Source organism: Penicillium antarcticum, assembly GCF_028974205.1.
Source record: "Penicillium antarcticum strain IBT 31339 chromosome Unknown utg000003l_segment0_segment0, whole genome shotgun sequence".
NCBI classification, from domain to species: domain Eukaryota; kingdom Fungi; phylum Ascomycota; class Eurotiomycetes; order Eurotiales; family Aspergillaceae; genus Penicillium; species Penicillium antarcticum.
In genome coordinates, this window is record NW_026695301.1 from 889,499 (window position 1) to 900,536 (window position 11,038).

The following is an 11,038-nucleotide window of genomic DNA, read 5'->3' on the forward strand; positions in this document are numbered from 1 at the left end:
ACAACGCCATAGTCCCCATCAAGGTTAAATTACGTATATTCCTTCTTCCTATCTCTTATTCCTAGATTGTATAGCATCCAAGTGAGCATCAGCAGTAGAGAGCACAAAGTAAATGAAGTCACCTTGCCCCCTCCATGTTTGATCCTCATACGGCGCATCTCATTGGCTGCGCTGTGGCTTTCCTTTCTCGAAATGCTCCATATTCTCGGCGTTTTGCCTACTCCTCCGCTATCTACACTTTGCATGCTAGGAATTCGATGCCGTAAAGATGAGGGGAACCTTGGAGATAGCTGTAATGATCATGCCGGTCTTTCCTTAAAGGGGCCCATTCATCGCGACTCTGACTCCCTTCTAAGGATTTCATTAATTCCACAGACTATTCGCCAAACCGCAACAATGGTGCAGGAAAAGGCTCGAGTTCTCATTGTCGGCACTGGAGGTGTCGGCACTATGTCGGCCTATGCGCTGATGCAGGGTGGCAAGGCTGATGTCACAGCAGTGATGCGATCGAACTATGATACCGCCGTGAAAAACGGAATCAGTATCGATTCTATCCAGTATGGACATGACATCAAAGGATTCCGACCAACAACTAGTAAGCCCGCATCGGCATTCGTATATAGCGCAACCCTTCATAGCAAAGGCTAATCAACCTCCAGTCGTCAAAACCGTCCCCAACGTCGCTAAAGAAGGCCTCAAACCATTCGACTTCATCCTGGTAACAACCAAGAGCATTCCGGACGTATCGCCAACAGTAGCAGATATAATCGAGCCGGCCGTGACACCGGACAAAACAGCAATCGTTCTCTCTCAGAACGGCCTCAACATCGAAAAGCCAATAATCCCGCGCTTTCCCAGCAACCCTATAATCAGCAGTGTTTCCACTGTCGGCGCGAAAGAGCGCGCGCCGGCGGACATCTTCCACGACGACGCAGATGCGCAAAAGATCGGCGCATTCCAGAACCAATCGGTTCCTCAGCACATCGCCGAAGAAGCAGCAAAGAAGTACATCGGCATCTACAACCCAGACGGAAAACTAGACTTAGTCTATGATCCCGATGTCAAGCGCTCTCGCTGGCGTAAACTCCTCTACAATGGCTCTTTCAACCCTATCGCTACAATCCTGCGCATGGATACCAGACGCATGCGTATGTGTCAACATATTGTCGATGACCTGATTCTCCCGATTATGTTCGAGGTGCTTGCTGCTGCGCGTGCTTGTGGTGTGACGGAGCTTACGGATGATCTTCCTGGCAAGATTCTCCTCAATGATGACATGCGGTTTGAGTTTAAACCGTCTATGTGCCAGGATATTGAAAAGGGGAATCTGTTCGAGATGGAGAATATTGTTGGTGAGCCTTTGCGGGAGGGTGAGGCTTGTGGTGTTGCTATGCCTACACTTCGGACTGTTTATGGTTTGCTCAAGGGGTTGCAGCTTCAGGTTAAGGAGAGCAAGGGACTTTGGGAGCCTAAGTTTACTGCTGACAACCCTTACAAATAGAGCATTGGGGTGTGAAAATGAATTTGCCATTCAGGAATTTGATAGTATTCATACATCTTGATCATATTTCGCGATAAATACTGCTACTTGGCCGTTATATCAACCAACTTCTAGGCAACGGGGCTTAACACCAGGAGAGTAAATCACCATGTAGCTTGCATGAGGACGATTGAATTCTTTCTGTCCCCTGCGGTCATATGGATTACAAAGTGCTTGTGGTGAAATATGTCGAGTTAAATCATTGTACATCAGCTTTGCGATTTAAAACATATTATACAATACACGACGCAACTCAAATTATAGTTCATGGTAGCTCAAATGACAAAACTTTTCTATATTCCAATGTATTCAAACTATGTGCATCATTTCTAATACAAAGCGTAAAGAGCTAGTCAACACAGAAGAAAAAGGCGCTAATTTACAACTTCAACAGTCGACCATCCGCCTGCAAAAGTGAGATGGACTCTCTCTTAATCTCAGAGACATTGCGACAGCTGTGGACATGATGTTAGTAATGAAGAAGTAAAATTCAAGAAATCGCAAGACTTACCCAGCCAACGCCATACACGTTTTGAATTCATCGTACAGCAAGTTGAGAGCCAGCTCAACTCCCTTTTGGCCGTCATACTTTAAGGTTAGATGTCAGTCAGATCTCACATTAGACACTACTGGGAATCGTAACTCACAGCCAGGCCCCAAATGGCCGGTCGTCCGGCAAGACAGAAGTCAGCGCCAAGGGCCAAGGCCTTGAAAATATCAGTACCACGACGGATACCTCCGTCAACGGCAATAGGGATCTTGCCCTTCGCGACAGGAACAACTTCGTGGAGGACGTCGAGGGAAGCAGGAACACTATCAAGTTGGCGGCCACCGTGGTTTGAGATGATGATTCCATCAAAGCCATGCTTGATCGCGAGTTCGGCATCGGCGGCAGTATAAACTGCACAGAGAAAAAAGAAAACTATGTTAGCTTTCTGTAATCCCAAGCATTATCTAAGTGTACATGAGCAATCCTCACTTCCCTTGCCCCAGATCTGCATTTTGGTGTGCTTGCGGAAGAATGGTATCATGTCGGGCCATTCAAAAGTGTCATCTATTAGATGCCATAGTCAACCTGGGCTATTCGTACTTAGGCTATCGAGGGAAGGCTTACCATAAGCCATCACATCATTACCATCCTCAAGGTTAGTGACATCGACTCCAGGGAAAAGATTAGGGTACTCCATGCCCTTGGGCACAGCAAATTTGTTACGGAATTCATTCAACCTGCGGCCGAGATAGGGAACGTCAAGAGTGACAAAGAGTGCTTTGAACCCCACGGCTATAAACCATGTCAGTCATCTCTTATGCCCTTTGCATCTTGCAACATAAAAGAAGCTCACCCTCTGCGCGCTTGATCATCTGAATCATCGCGGCCTTATTCTTGAGAAGACTCATCTGCATCACATAGGGGTTTCCAATGCCATGCGAAATGACCTCCTCCAAGTCGATACAGGAATAGTTCGATAGCCCCATCAATGTATTGTTAGCAGCGCAAGCTTTAGAAGTACCGATCTCGCCATCGGGATGCGCCAGCGTTTGCATGGCCGTTGGGGAGAACCCGAAGGGGAATTTGATGTTGGTGTCGAAAATGCGGGTGCTTGTGTCAAGACCCGAGATGTTTCGCAAAACTCGGGGCCGGATCATGTATCTGTGATATGCCGATTCATTCAATCGCAATCTGTGACAACTCATATTAGAGGACTTGCCCGTGGGGCGAGGAAAATGAGGTCTAAGCATACGTGATGAGATCCATGGCGCCCTCATTATAATACTCTAGGAAGGAAATCAGTATAGCTTTCTTTTATGGGGTTTCAATTGTTCAAAACTCACCGCGATAGGTCTTTTCCAATTTCTCAGAGCCGAGGCGCTCAAGGTCTTTGATGCAGTAGACCTGCTGGTCGAGGGTTCTCTGGCGATTGGCCATTGTGTACAGGTCAAGACTGATATGGGAGAATCTGTTTGAGATACACTGAAGGAGAATTAATGGCGGTTGCGATACGGGTTTTGTCGACAAAGTCCGAGATAGAGCTCGACTACCTGAGTGGATACTCCGCTATAACCTTCCTATTCCTCGACAACGCACACCTGGCATTTCACCAGGCATCTTTAGCTTCAGATTACACTCTTGTTACTAAATACGTTATTTGGTAGTAACTTGAATGCTTGATTTCGCTTTTATTTAGAAATTGTAATCCATTTTCCAATTTGTTGCTTTATAGGAATCTCAGATATGCACCTTGATGGGGAACATATCCTGCTCTAGTTGGAGGTGGGCCCCTGCATCCACCATTCCTTAAAGTTTGAAAATGTAAGAAAATAATTCTTCTTTCTTGAGCTCAGTTGGCTGGACTTGCTAGGAACACGGGGTGCTGAAAAAGACAAGACTTCCACACTATCCAAAAGATTCTTTCTAGGTATATCAGCTTGAATATTGCTTCGTTGAGCCGGCAGGAGAGCGATTGTGGGGCTTAACACAAAAAGGAATTTGAAAAAGATACTGCGGCTTCTTCTTTGGCCAGTAAATACATGATGGCATAAAAGACCGGCTTTGAATAACTCAGGAATTGATTCTTAGCAAAGTAAAACAGTACTCCCTCACTCGCCCTTGCGCAACTATCCATTTGACTTCTAGATCTCATACTCGAAATCGGGCTGGAATTCAGTATAGAGGGTTTCCTGCGCGAGGATTGTTAGCAACCCCTTCTTCTCGACAACTTCAAAGCCTCACACGGATGGATGCTTACAAGGTCAGCGTTAACCCTCGCAGTGAACTCAGCTTCTTCTCGCCCACAAAGTTCTTGGGAAGACTTGTGCTCTCCACCTTAATTTGGATCTCACAAGAACGTTCGGCAAGGGTGAACAGTACGCAGCCTCGTCGACGGTTCCACCAGCAGTCAAAAGGCCGTGGTTCTGTAACACAATAACTCGTGCCTTGTCACCCATAGCTTGTGCAATTCGCTCCCCTTCTTCTGCTCCCAGGACAACGCCACCGAATGCCTTGTAGATGGCCTGTGTACCCCAGAGGTTGCAAGTATCCTGGCTGATGATATCAAGGGGTCTGCCAAAGGTTGACCACGCCTTGCCTGCTGGCGAATGGGTATGACATGCAGCACGAATATCTGGTCGGGCACGATGGATTGCATTGTGAATCATAAAGCCAGCTGCGTTCCCAGTAGTCTTGTTACCGCCGATGACCTGACCGTCCTCATCGATGTGGACCATGTCGCTGGACTTCAACATGCCAAAGTGCTTTCCCATTCTAGAATAAGATATATCGTGACAGATAGACTTAAGCCTGGGTGTGAAGATTTCTAACTCACGGATTAATCCAGAATGTGGCTGGGTCTACTGGATCATGCACGCTGATATGCCCACTCGTTCCCTCTGTGAAGCCCTTATGAGCAAACACGCGGAATGCGCCAGCCATGTGCTCCAGCTGCCACTGACGCTTCTTGTAAGGGTCATCGATCTTTGGGATCCCTGGGAACTCATATCCGCCTGTTGCGAGGGTGGCTTGAGCGCCTGCATCTCGCTGGGACTCGGCCACAGTTGGCACAACAGATTGGGCGGCTTCAATAGTCTGAGTAGTTGACATATTTGTTACTTGACGATTTTGATTATCGAGTAGCGTATTTCAAATTGACGCCGGACTCCCTTCGGGTGGATTATAACTATTTCAGGTTACTGCGACCGGGGAATTTTAGGATATCTTATGATATTAGTTTGAATCTTCTAGCAAGATGATATTGTTTGGTTCGTTCATTGCGCTTGAACGATCGTCAAGGAGACAGTTGCCAAAAATTGAAAATGAGGCAAGTCTCCGCGCACTTTTATACTTCTCCACTTGAAGATAACCGCAGATCCACCTCCGCTGAGAACTTCCCTCTTGATTCCTTCCTCCTCTTTCCCTCCTTCACATTACATGCGTTCGAACTGATATTTGTTATTTGTCTTTGTGCATCAAATTTGGCCAACTTGCACAGTGGAAAGTGGGGAATGTCCGGAATCTCATGCCTTCGCAGACCCAAGGCCAACGAGGAAGCGCACGAAGACATTTACGGGGTATTGGACATGTCGCACGCGTAAGATCAAATGCGATGAGTCTAAACCATGCTGTCACCGATGTTTTGAGAAGGGTTTGAGCTGTGAAGGCTATAGTGCTCGTCTGCAATGGCTCACACCATTCATCGGCAAGAATGTTTATCGCGCGGATGACATGCAGGGAGTTTCGCACGGCCAAAATACAAGGTGTCTTATCCCAGTAGGTGAGTAATCTAACGCCTGTAACAGGGGTAGTAGTTTTGTCACGATGGAGTTCTTTGCTGATGCTGACGACCTAGAACCTATTCAATCAGTCTTGGCTTGGAATCAAGTCGACGGGATCCTTCGCTACATTTATTCCCTAGAATCTGTGGTTAACACTCGTAGTGAAGATGTTAGCGCCAATATCCAAAATTTTGGTGTCTTCAGCATCCAACCGAATTGCCTGGTGGACTCGGTTCAAGAATCTAGCTTTACAAATTCTTCCACCGTCAAGCCAGTCAGGCGAACGGGTGAATATGAATTCATGGCCGACCCGGACATCATCTCACTTGTTTCTACTGGTATTGACAACTATCCCAAAGCAGAGGTAGCATGGGATCTATGCAACCCTTCCGGCCATGACTTCGTGTTGGAATTTCCACAGGATCACACTGCTGTTGATCCGTTGATGCAGGCCCTTCCAAAAGTGACCCAGAGTCTTTCAAATGATACACTTCAATTGCTGCCTGTCGGATTTGAAGAATCATATACGTTGGCAGGCCTAAAGTATGCCAACAATCCCCCTCGACAAATGACATCGCCAGTTCAGTCCATACCCAGCGGCTTGGATGATCTGGTAGTTCCCTCGCAAGAGCGATTCTTGATGGGACACTACAGGAATAGGGGTTTGCATATATTTTGCGTAATTGACAATGCGAAGAGCCCATGGAAGACTATTCACCTACCTAGGGTTCTCCAGTGTGGCGGGGAGCTCAGCTTTGGTGGCACCACAACCCGAATTCGCAACACATTGCGGAATTCCTTGTTGTCAATCAGCGCGTTTTAATTCTCGAATAATCTTCGATCTAACTGTCGCAATGAAGAAGCAGAAAGCTGTGTTCCCATCGCTTCAAGATATCGTTGTGATGCCATTGGTCTTCTCAAATATGCCGTTGAGACTGATCTCTATGCCGATATAAAGCCGAGATATAAGGAGATTCTGGCCACAATGCTGTCCATGATCACAATCAATGTATTCCATCCCTTTTCCACTAGAGAAATATGAGGGTCGCTTGCTAATTCTCTTCCTGAAGGTCATATCAGGAGATACGAGAACTTGCAGTGTGCATTTAGATGGAGCAGAAAAGCTCATTACTCATATGGCCGCCCAAAAGTCCTCATTCTCCAGGAAAGCGCAGTCTCTTCATCGGATTAATATTTATTTACGAGTGATATATGAAAGCACGGCTGTCAAGCGACAGAGAAATTCAAGCTCTCGGTTCACCCCCTGGTTAGGCTCAGCAAAAGCAGTGGGACTACAGCCAATGCTACGGAGCACCAATCCTTTAATTGAAGAAGAAGATGCTCTTTCCATGATGCCTATGGAATGCACCGCACAATCTCAAACACCTCCATCTAATATATCCGCATACGAGTGTATCTATGGTATTCCCGAGAAGCTCCTGCTCTTACTCAAACAATCCATCGAAGTCATCGACGAAGTGAATTATCACCGGTTTCATCAGATTAATATCGAGATTCAAGGAGTTCCATGACACTGCCGGATCTGAGCACGTTCACTACATCTTGAAAAATCTTGCAGTGAGCCACATGAAATCACATTCACCAGTACGGAGTACTGAAACTACGATCGGCAATATAATCCAATGGTTCACGTCAGCTGAACGGATGGCTTGGCTGCAGTGGGGCGCTTTTCCACCGAATCGACATCTCCAATGAACAGTTGGGAAGTCGATTAACCTCGCTTAAAAGTGACACTATGCACCTGTTTTGTGACCGTGCGAGCTAGCAGACAGAGGACTACTTCTGAGACCCCTTGTCTCAATATATATTTCGAGCTCTCTTATTCGCAGATCCCCAAGAGAAAGACTGAATTGATATGTACCATTCCTTTTTGGAATCCATATAGATCCATACCAAACATTAGGTATATAATACATGCAAAATCTCACACCATCCAGCATCACGCATCTTTATAGATTCTTCTGGGCCATCCAGTAATTACGCTGGGCCTCAGCAGGCCTATTCGGATCATGACAATTTTCCTTTGCCTCTTCCAGCCACTTATCCCAGTTCTGTGTCCCCGGCGCGATTTTTGCCCTTCTGAGCCATTCAATCTCTTTTGTCGCCTGAATTGCTTCCCACATAGCGAGAGTGAAGTTTTCGGTCATTTTTGGTTTGTTGGCCTTCTCAATATCATATCGGTCCTCCATATTCCAAGTATCACCGGGCTCTGTCAACAACGCCATGGCCCAGTAGGCGATGTTAAGGATAACATACGCAAGGCCGACAGCGATTTGCATCTTCCAGCCACTGTTACTGAAGAAGATGATTGAGGCCATCAGAAGAATCGTACTACAGCCCAGAAGAATCTGATGCAGCACACCCTTGAAGACATAGTCACAGACCTCGGTACCACCGTAAATCTCTCGCGAGACAAATTCATCACACTCAACAAACACGAATGCGCCTGCTCGCGACCGAATGATGATGTCTCCTCGAGGTATGACCTTGGCATTGGACGTGCGGACAGCGAGTTTGGGCCTCCACTGCGAGGAAAGGCAGGCAGTGCTGGTGGAGAGTGACATAGTTCCCAGGCCGATCAAAGCAACGGCATCATGATTGACACCAGCCCAAACAAACAACGCGATTGTGATCAAGATCGAAGCCAGCGTCACAATGTTCAGTGGGCAGAATGTGTGCAGTGGAATGCTGGCCATAATTGGGGCATTCGTTTTTTTCTTATTCTTCTCGCCATGCTCTTCCTCATCTTTCTTCCCGGCATCCAGCTCAGCTTGCTTCTGATCGGCATCGCGCTGAATAACGCCGCTTTTGTGTTTGATCCTGAAGTGCTGGAATTCGTAAGGTTGAAGTGAGTCAATGCCGTGGATCACTTCTGCAAAGAAGTTGAGCTCGTTGAAGTGAGTTCCGGAATGAACGCCCAAAACAGTCACATCTTTGATGGCAGGCAGTCGAACTGGTCGGTCGGTGTTGAGCATGGTCTCAGGGGCAGGGAGCAGACGAGGAAAGCCTCCAAGTGGCGACGCTGTGATAGCCTGCGCGTGCTTTTCGATCGATGAACCTCCTACCACCGCCAGCAAGCCGACAATATCGAAGCTCCAAGTGGGCTTGTCGGTGTCTACTACGAGCGGAAACCAACCCATGGTTTTTGTTTTTGTTCTTTGTGAAGGAGTTCTGAGGCATGAAAGGGAAAATCCACAATCCCAAGAAGAAAATTAACAAATATCGAAGGAGACACCGGTACCACTGCATGGCACTACACTACTAGTATTGTAGACCCGACGGCCTGAGGGGTTTCTACATGCAGTGGCCCATTTAGTTAAAGGGGGTGATCAGCGAGACGGAATTGAGTGCAGACTGTAGCGCACTAAACTGAAAGATTGGCTTGAAAAAAAAAGCAACAAGCGACTTTCAGCCAGCCACGTTGACCGAGGGTATGAAAAGCAACTTCGAATTCTGGCTACATGGATAGCGGTAGCGTGCATACATGCATGCTAGGAGGAATACTATTGATTGGCCGCGACTCCGCGATAATGAAACCGCATGAGTCTTCACATTATTTTCTGGGGTGAACATGTACTTCGTGGGGAGTGCCATTCTGCTTCAAATCAGTCGTGTGGCAGGTGAGAAATGCAGCGGAAACCATCGGAAATGTAGGGAATAAATCTATAGGACATCATCGGTACACGGAACGATCGGACAGTGGAGTAAGAACTGGCTTTAATTAAAGGTGGCTGGGAAGTGATAAGCATCAAAATCTTTCACAGATCACTCAGATGACAGTAAATAGGCCGCCGAAGATCGCATGTTTTCCCCACATCTCTCGCAAACGTGTTGATCACAACTATCTTGAGACGTAGGTACAGGTATAGCGTACCTCCATAGACCCATTGCCCTCAAACATGACCAAGAATCCCCTACACTCCGATCTACGTAGACAACTAGATCTTTTCATTCGACAATGCTTGCCGCCCAGCATCATTGCCGGAAGTCAAGCCTTCGACATACCTTTTTGCCATGTCGTCCATACGGGAACCAGCGAGGAGAACTCCCAAGACATGACCCACCAGCTGCCCCTGCGTGATAATGCCACAGCGTATCACATCATTCATCAAGTCATAAATACTGTGTGGCTTCAATCCTCGCATAATGCGTTCTGCTATGGTCAGACTTTTCCATGGGTCTCATGGGTATCATCCTGGGGGCACTAACTGCTCTGCGCCCAACTGCAGGGCTTGGTGATTTCCACCTGGTAGTAGCGAATTGAGGATCTGGGATACGACACCCGCAGTCCAACTGGGTGGCCCAGACTTCGCGTTGAGAAGACACTCGTTTTGCGAAATTCAGCCACTGCGGGGTGATCTGTCTTGTTGGTGTCTTCGGACTGCCCCTCCGGTTGGCTGCTTTGTCCGTTGGCGGTATCTGCGTCTTCGTTTGGCGGACCCGAGTCGTCCTCCTGGTCATCTAGATCTATTTTCCATGAGCATTTGTATTGAGCATATTGCGTTCGGACACTCACTTGCTTCGGTGTCGCCCAGTTTTCCGGATGGTTCTGCTGTGTTAGGGTTCGGCTCGTGAAGGTCCGCCTTCTTGTTCATTTCCTTCTGCAGTGCCTCGATATCCAGCTTGTCCTCTATATTGAGATTAACTTCGGGCCATAACTTGTGCATAGAAACACGGACTGTAAACAATGATTCCATGCTCGAATCGCGCGTTTGCCGAGTAGGAGATCAGAAAGAATACGTCCACAAACCCGATCAGTCGGATTTTGCCGGCCCATTGCTCTCCATCAATGGAGATCTCCCATGGGTGTATGTCGCTGAGCTGTTAGCATGATGAAGAACGGGCAAGTCCTGAATATAGAATGTAAGGCTTACGTGTCACACTCCAGGGTGTTATCATGGATAGACCTGCCAAAGGTCGCTAGTACACGGTGGTAGGAGGCCATTATAATGAGCGAGGTGTTGTATAGCTGAAAATAGGGGTCTTGAATGATTATAAGTCAGAGATTTTGGATGTCAGCTGGTAACTGGAAGTAGTCGTAGCTCCGATGCGGATCGTCATGCAGCTGAAATTACAGAGTCTTTGACCCAGTGTGTCGGGCCCTAAATGGGTCTTTCAGTGGAAGAAAAGGCTGCATGTTGATGGGTCATGCATTTATCGCTTGGCCTCCCGTCAGCTGATAGTATCAAGCCTTCTACGTGTACGTGC

General features: G+C 47.3%; 6 protein-coding genes across 6 annotated transcripts; 2 read left to right on the top strand and 4 right to left on the bottom strand.

The window, feature by feature from the left end:
• Window positions 1-396: 396 nt before the first annotated feature.
• Window positions 397-1,501, top strand: N7508_003033 (ketopantoate reductase family protein; the record flags this gene model as incomplete). The annotated part of the gene is made up of 2 exons (XM_058461099.1): window positions 397-595; window positions 660-1,501. 2 exons carry the CDS (start codon window positions 397-399, stop codon window positions 1,499-1,501), a joined length of 1,041 nt encoding a protein of 346 aa, XP_058321676.1.
• Window positions 1,502-2,047: 546 nt separating this feature from the next.
• N7508_003034 (alpha-hydroxy acid oxidase) lies at window positions 2,048-3,467 on the bottom strand (the record flags this gene model as incomplete). The annotated part of the gene is made up of 7 exons (XM_058461100.1): window positions 2,048-2,128; window positions 2,188-2,441; window positions 2,520-2,594; window positions 2,655-2,822; window positions 2,884-3,221; window positions 3,283-3,316; window positions 3,374-3,467. The coding sequence occupies 7 exons, from the start codon at window positions 3,465-3,467 to the stop codon at window positions 2,048-2,050; spliced, it is 1,044 nt and encodes a 347-aa protein (XP_058321677.1).
• A 704-nt stretch (window positions 3,468-4,171) lies between these two features.
• N7508_003035 (uncharacterized protein) lies at window positions 4,172-5,138 on the bottom strand (the record flags this gene model as incomplete). Its single annotated transcript, XM_058461101.1, has 3 exons — window positions 4,172-4,219; window positions 4,382-4,802; window positions 4,864-5,138. 3 exons carry the CDS (start codon window positions 5,136-5,138, stop codon window positions 4,172-4,174), a joined length of 744 nt encoding a protein of 247 aa, XP_058321678.1.
• Window positions 5,139-5,852: 714 nt separating this feature from the next.
• N7508_003036 (uncharacterized protein) lies at window positions 5,853-6,632 on the top strand (the record flags this gene model as incomplete). Its single annotated transcript, XM_058461102.1, has 1 exon — window positions 5,853-6,632. One exon carries the CDS (start codon window positions 5,853-5,855, stop codon window positions 6,630-6,632), a length of 780 nt encoding a protein of 259 aa, XP_058321679.1.
• A 1,147-nt stretch (window positions 6,633-7,779) lies between these two features.
• N7508_003037 (uncharacterized protein) lies at window positions 7,780-8,970 on the bottom strand (the record flags this gene model as incomplete). Its single annotated transcript, XM_058461103.1, has 1 exon — window positions 7,780-8,970. The coding sequence occupies one exon, from the start codon at window positions 8,968-8,970 to the stop codon at window positions 7,780-7,782; it is 1,191 nt and encodes a 396-aa protein (XP_058321680.1).
• Window positions 8,971-10,034: 1,064 nt separating this feature from the next.
• On the bottom strand, window positions 10,035-10,527 carry N7508_003038 (uncharacterized protein; the record flags this gene model as incomplete). Its single annotated transcript, XM_058461104.1, has 2 exons — window positions 10,035-10,297; window positions 10,347-10,527. The coding sequence occupies 2 exons, from the start codon at window positions 10,525-10,527 to the stop codon at window positions 10,035-10,037; spliced, it is 444 nt and encodes a 147-aa protein (XP_058321681.1).
• Window positions 10,528-11,038: the final 511 nt, after the last annotated feature.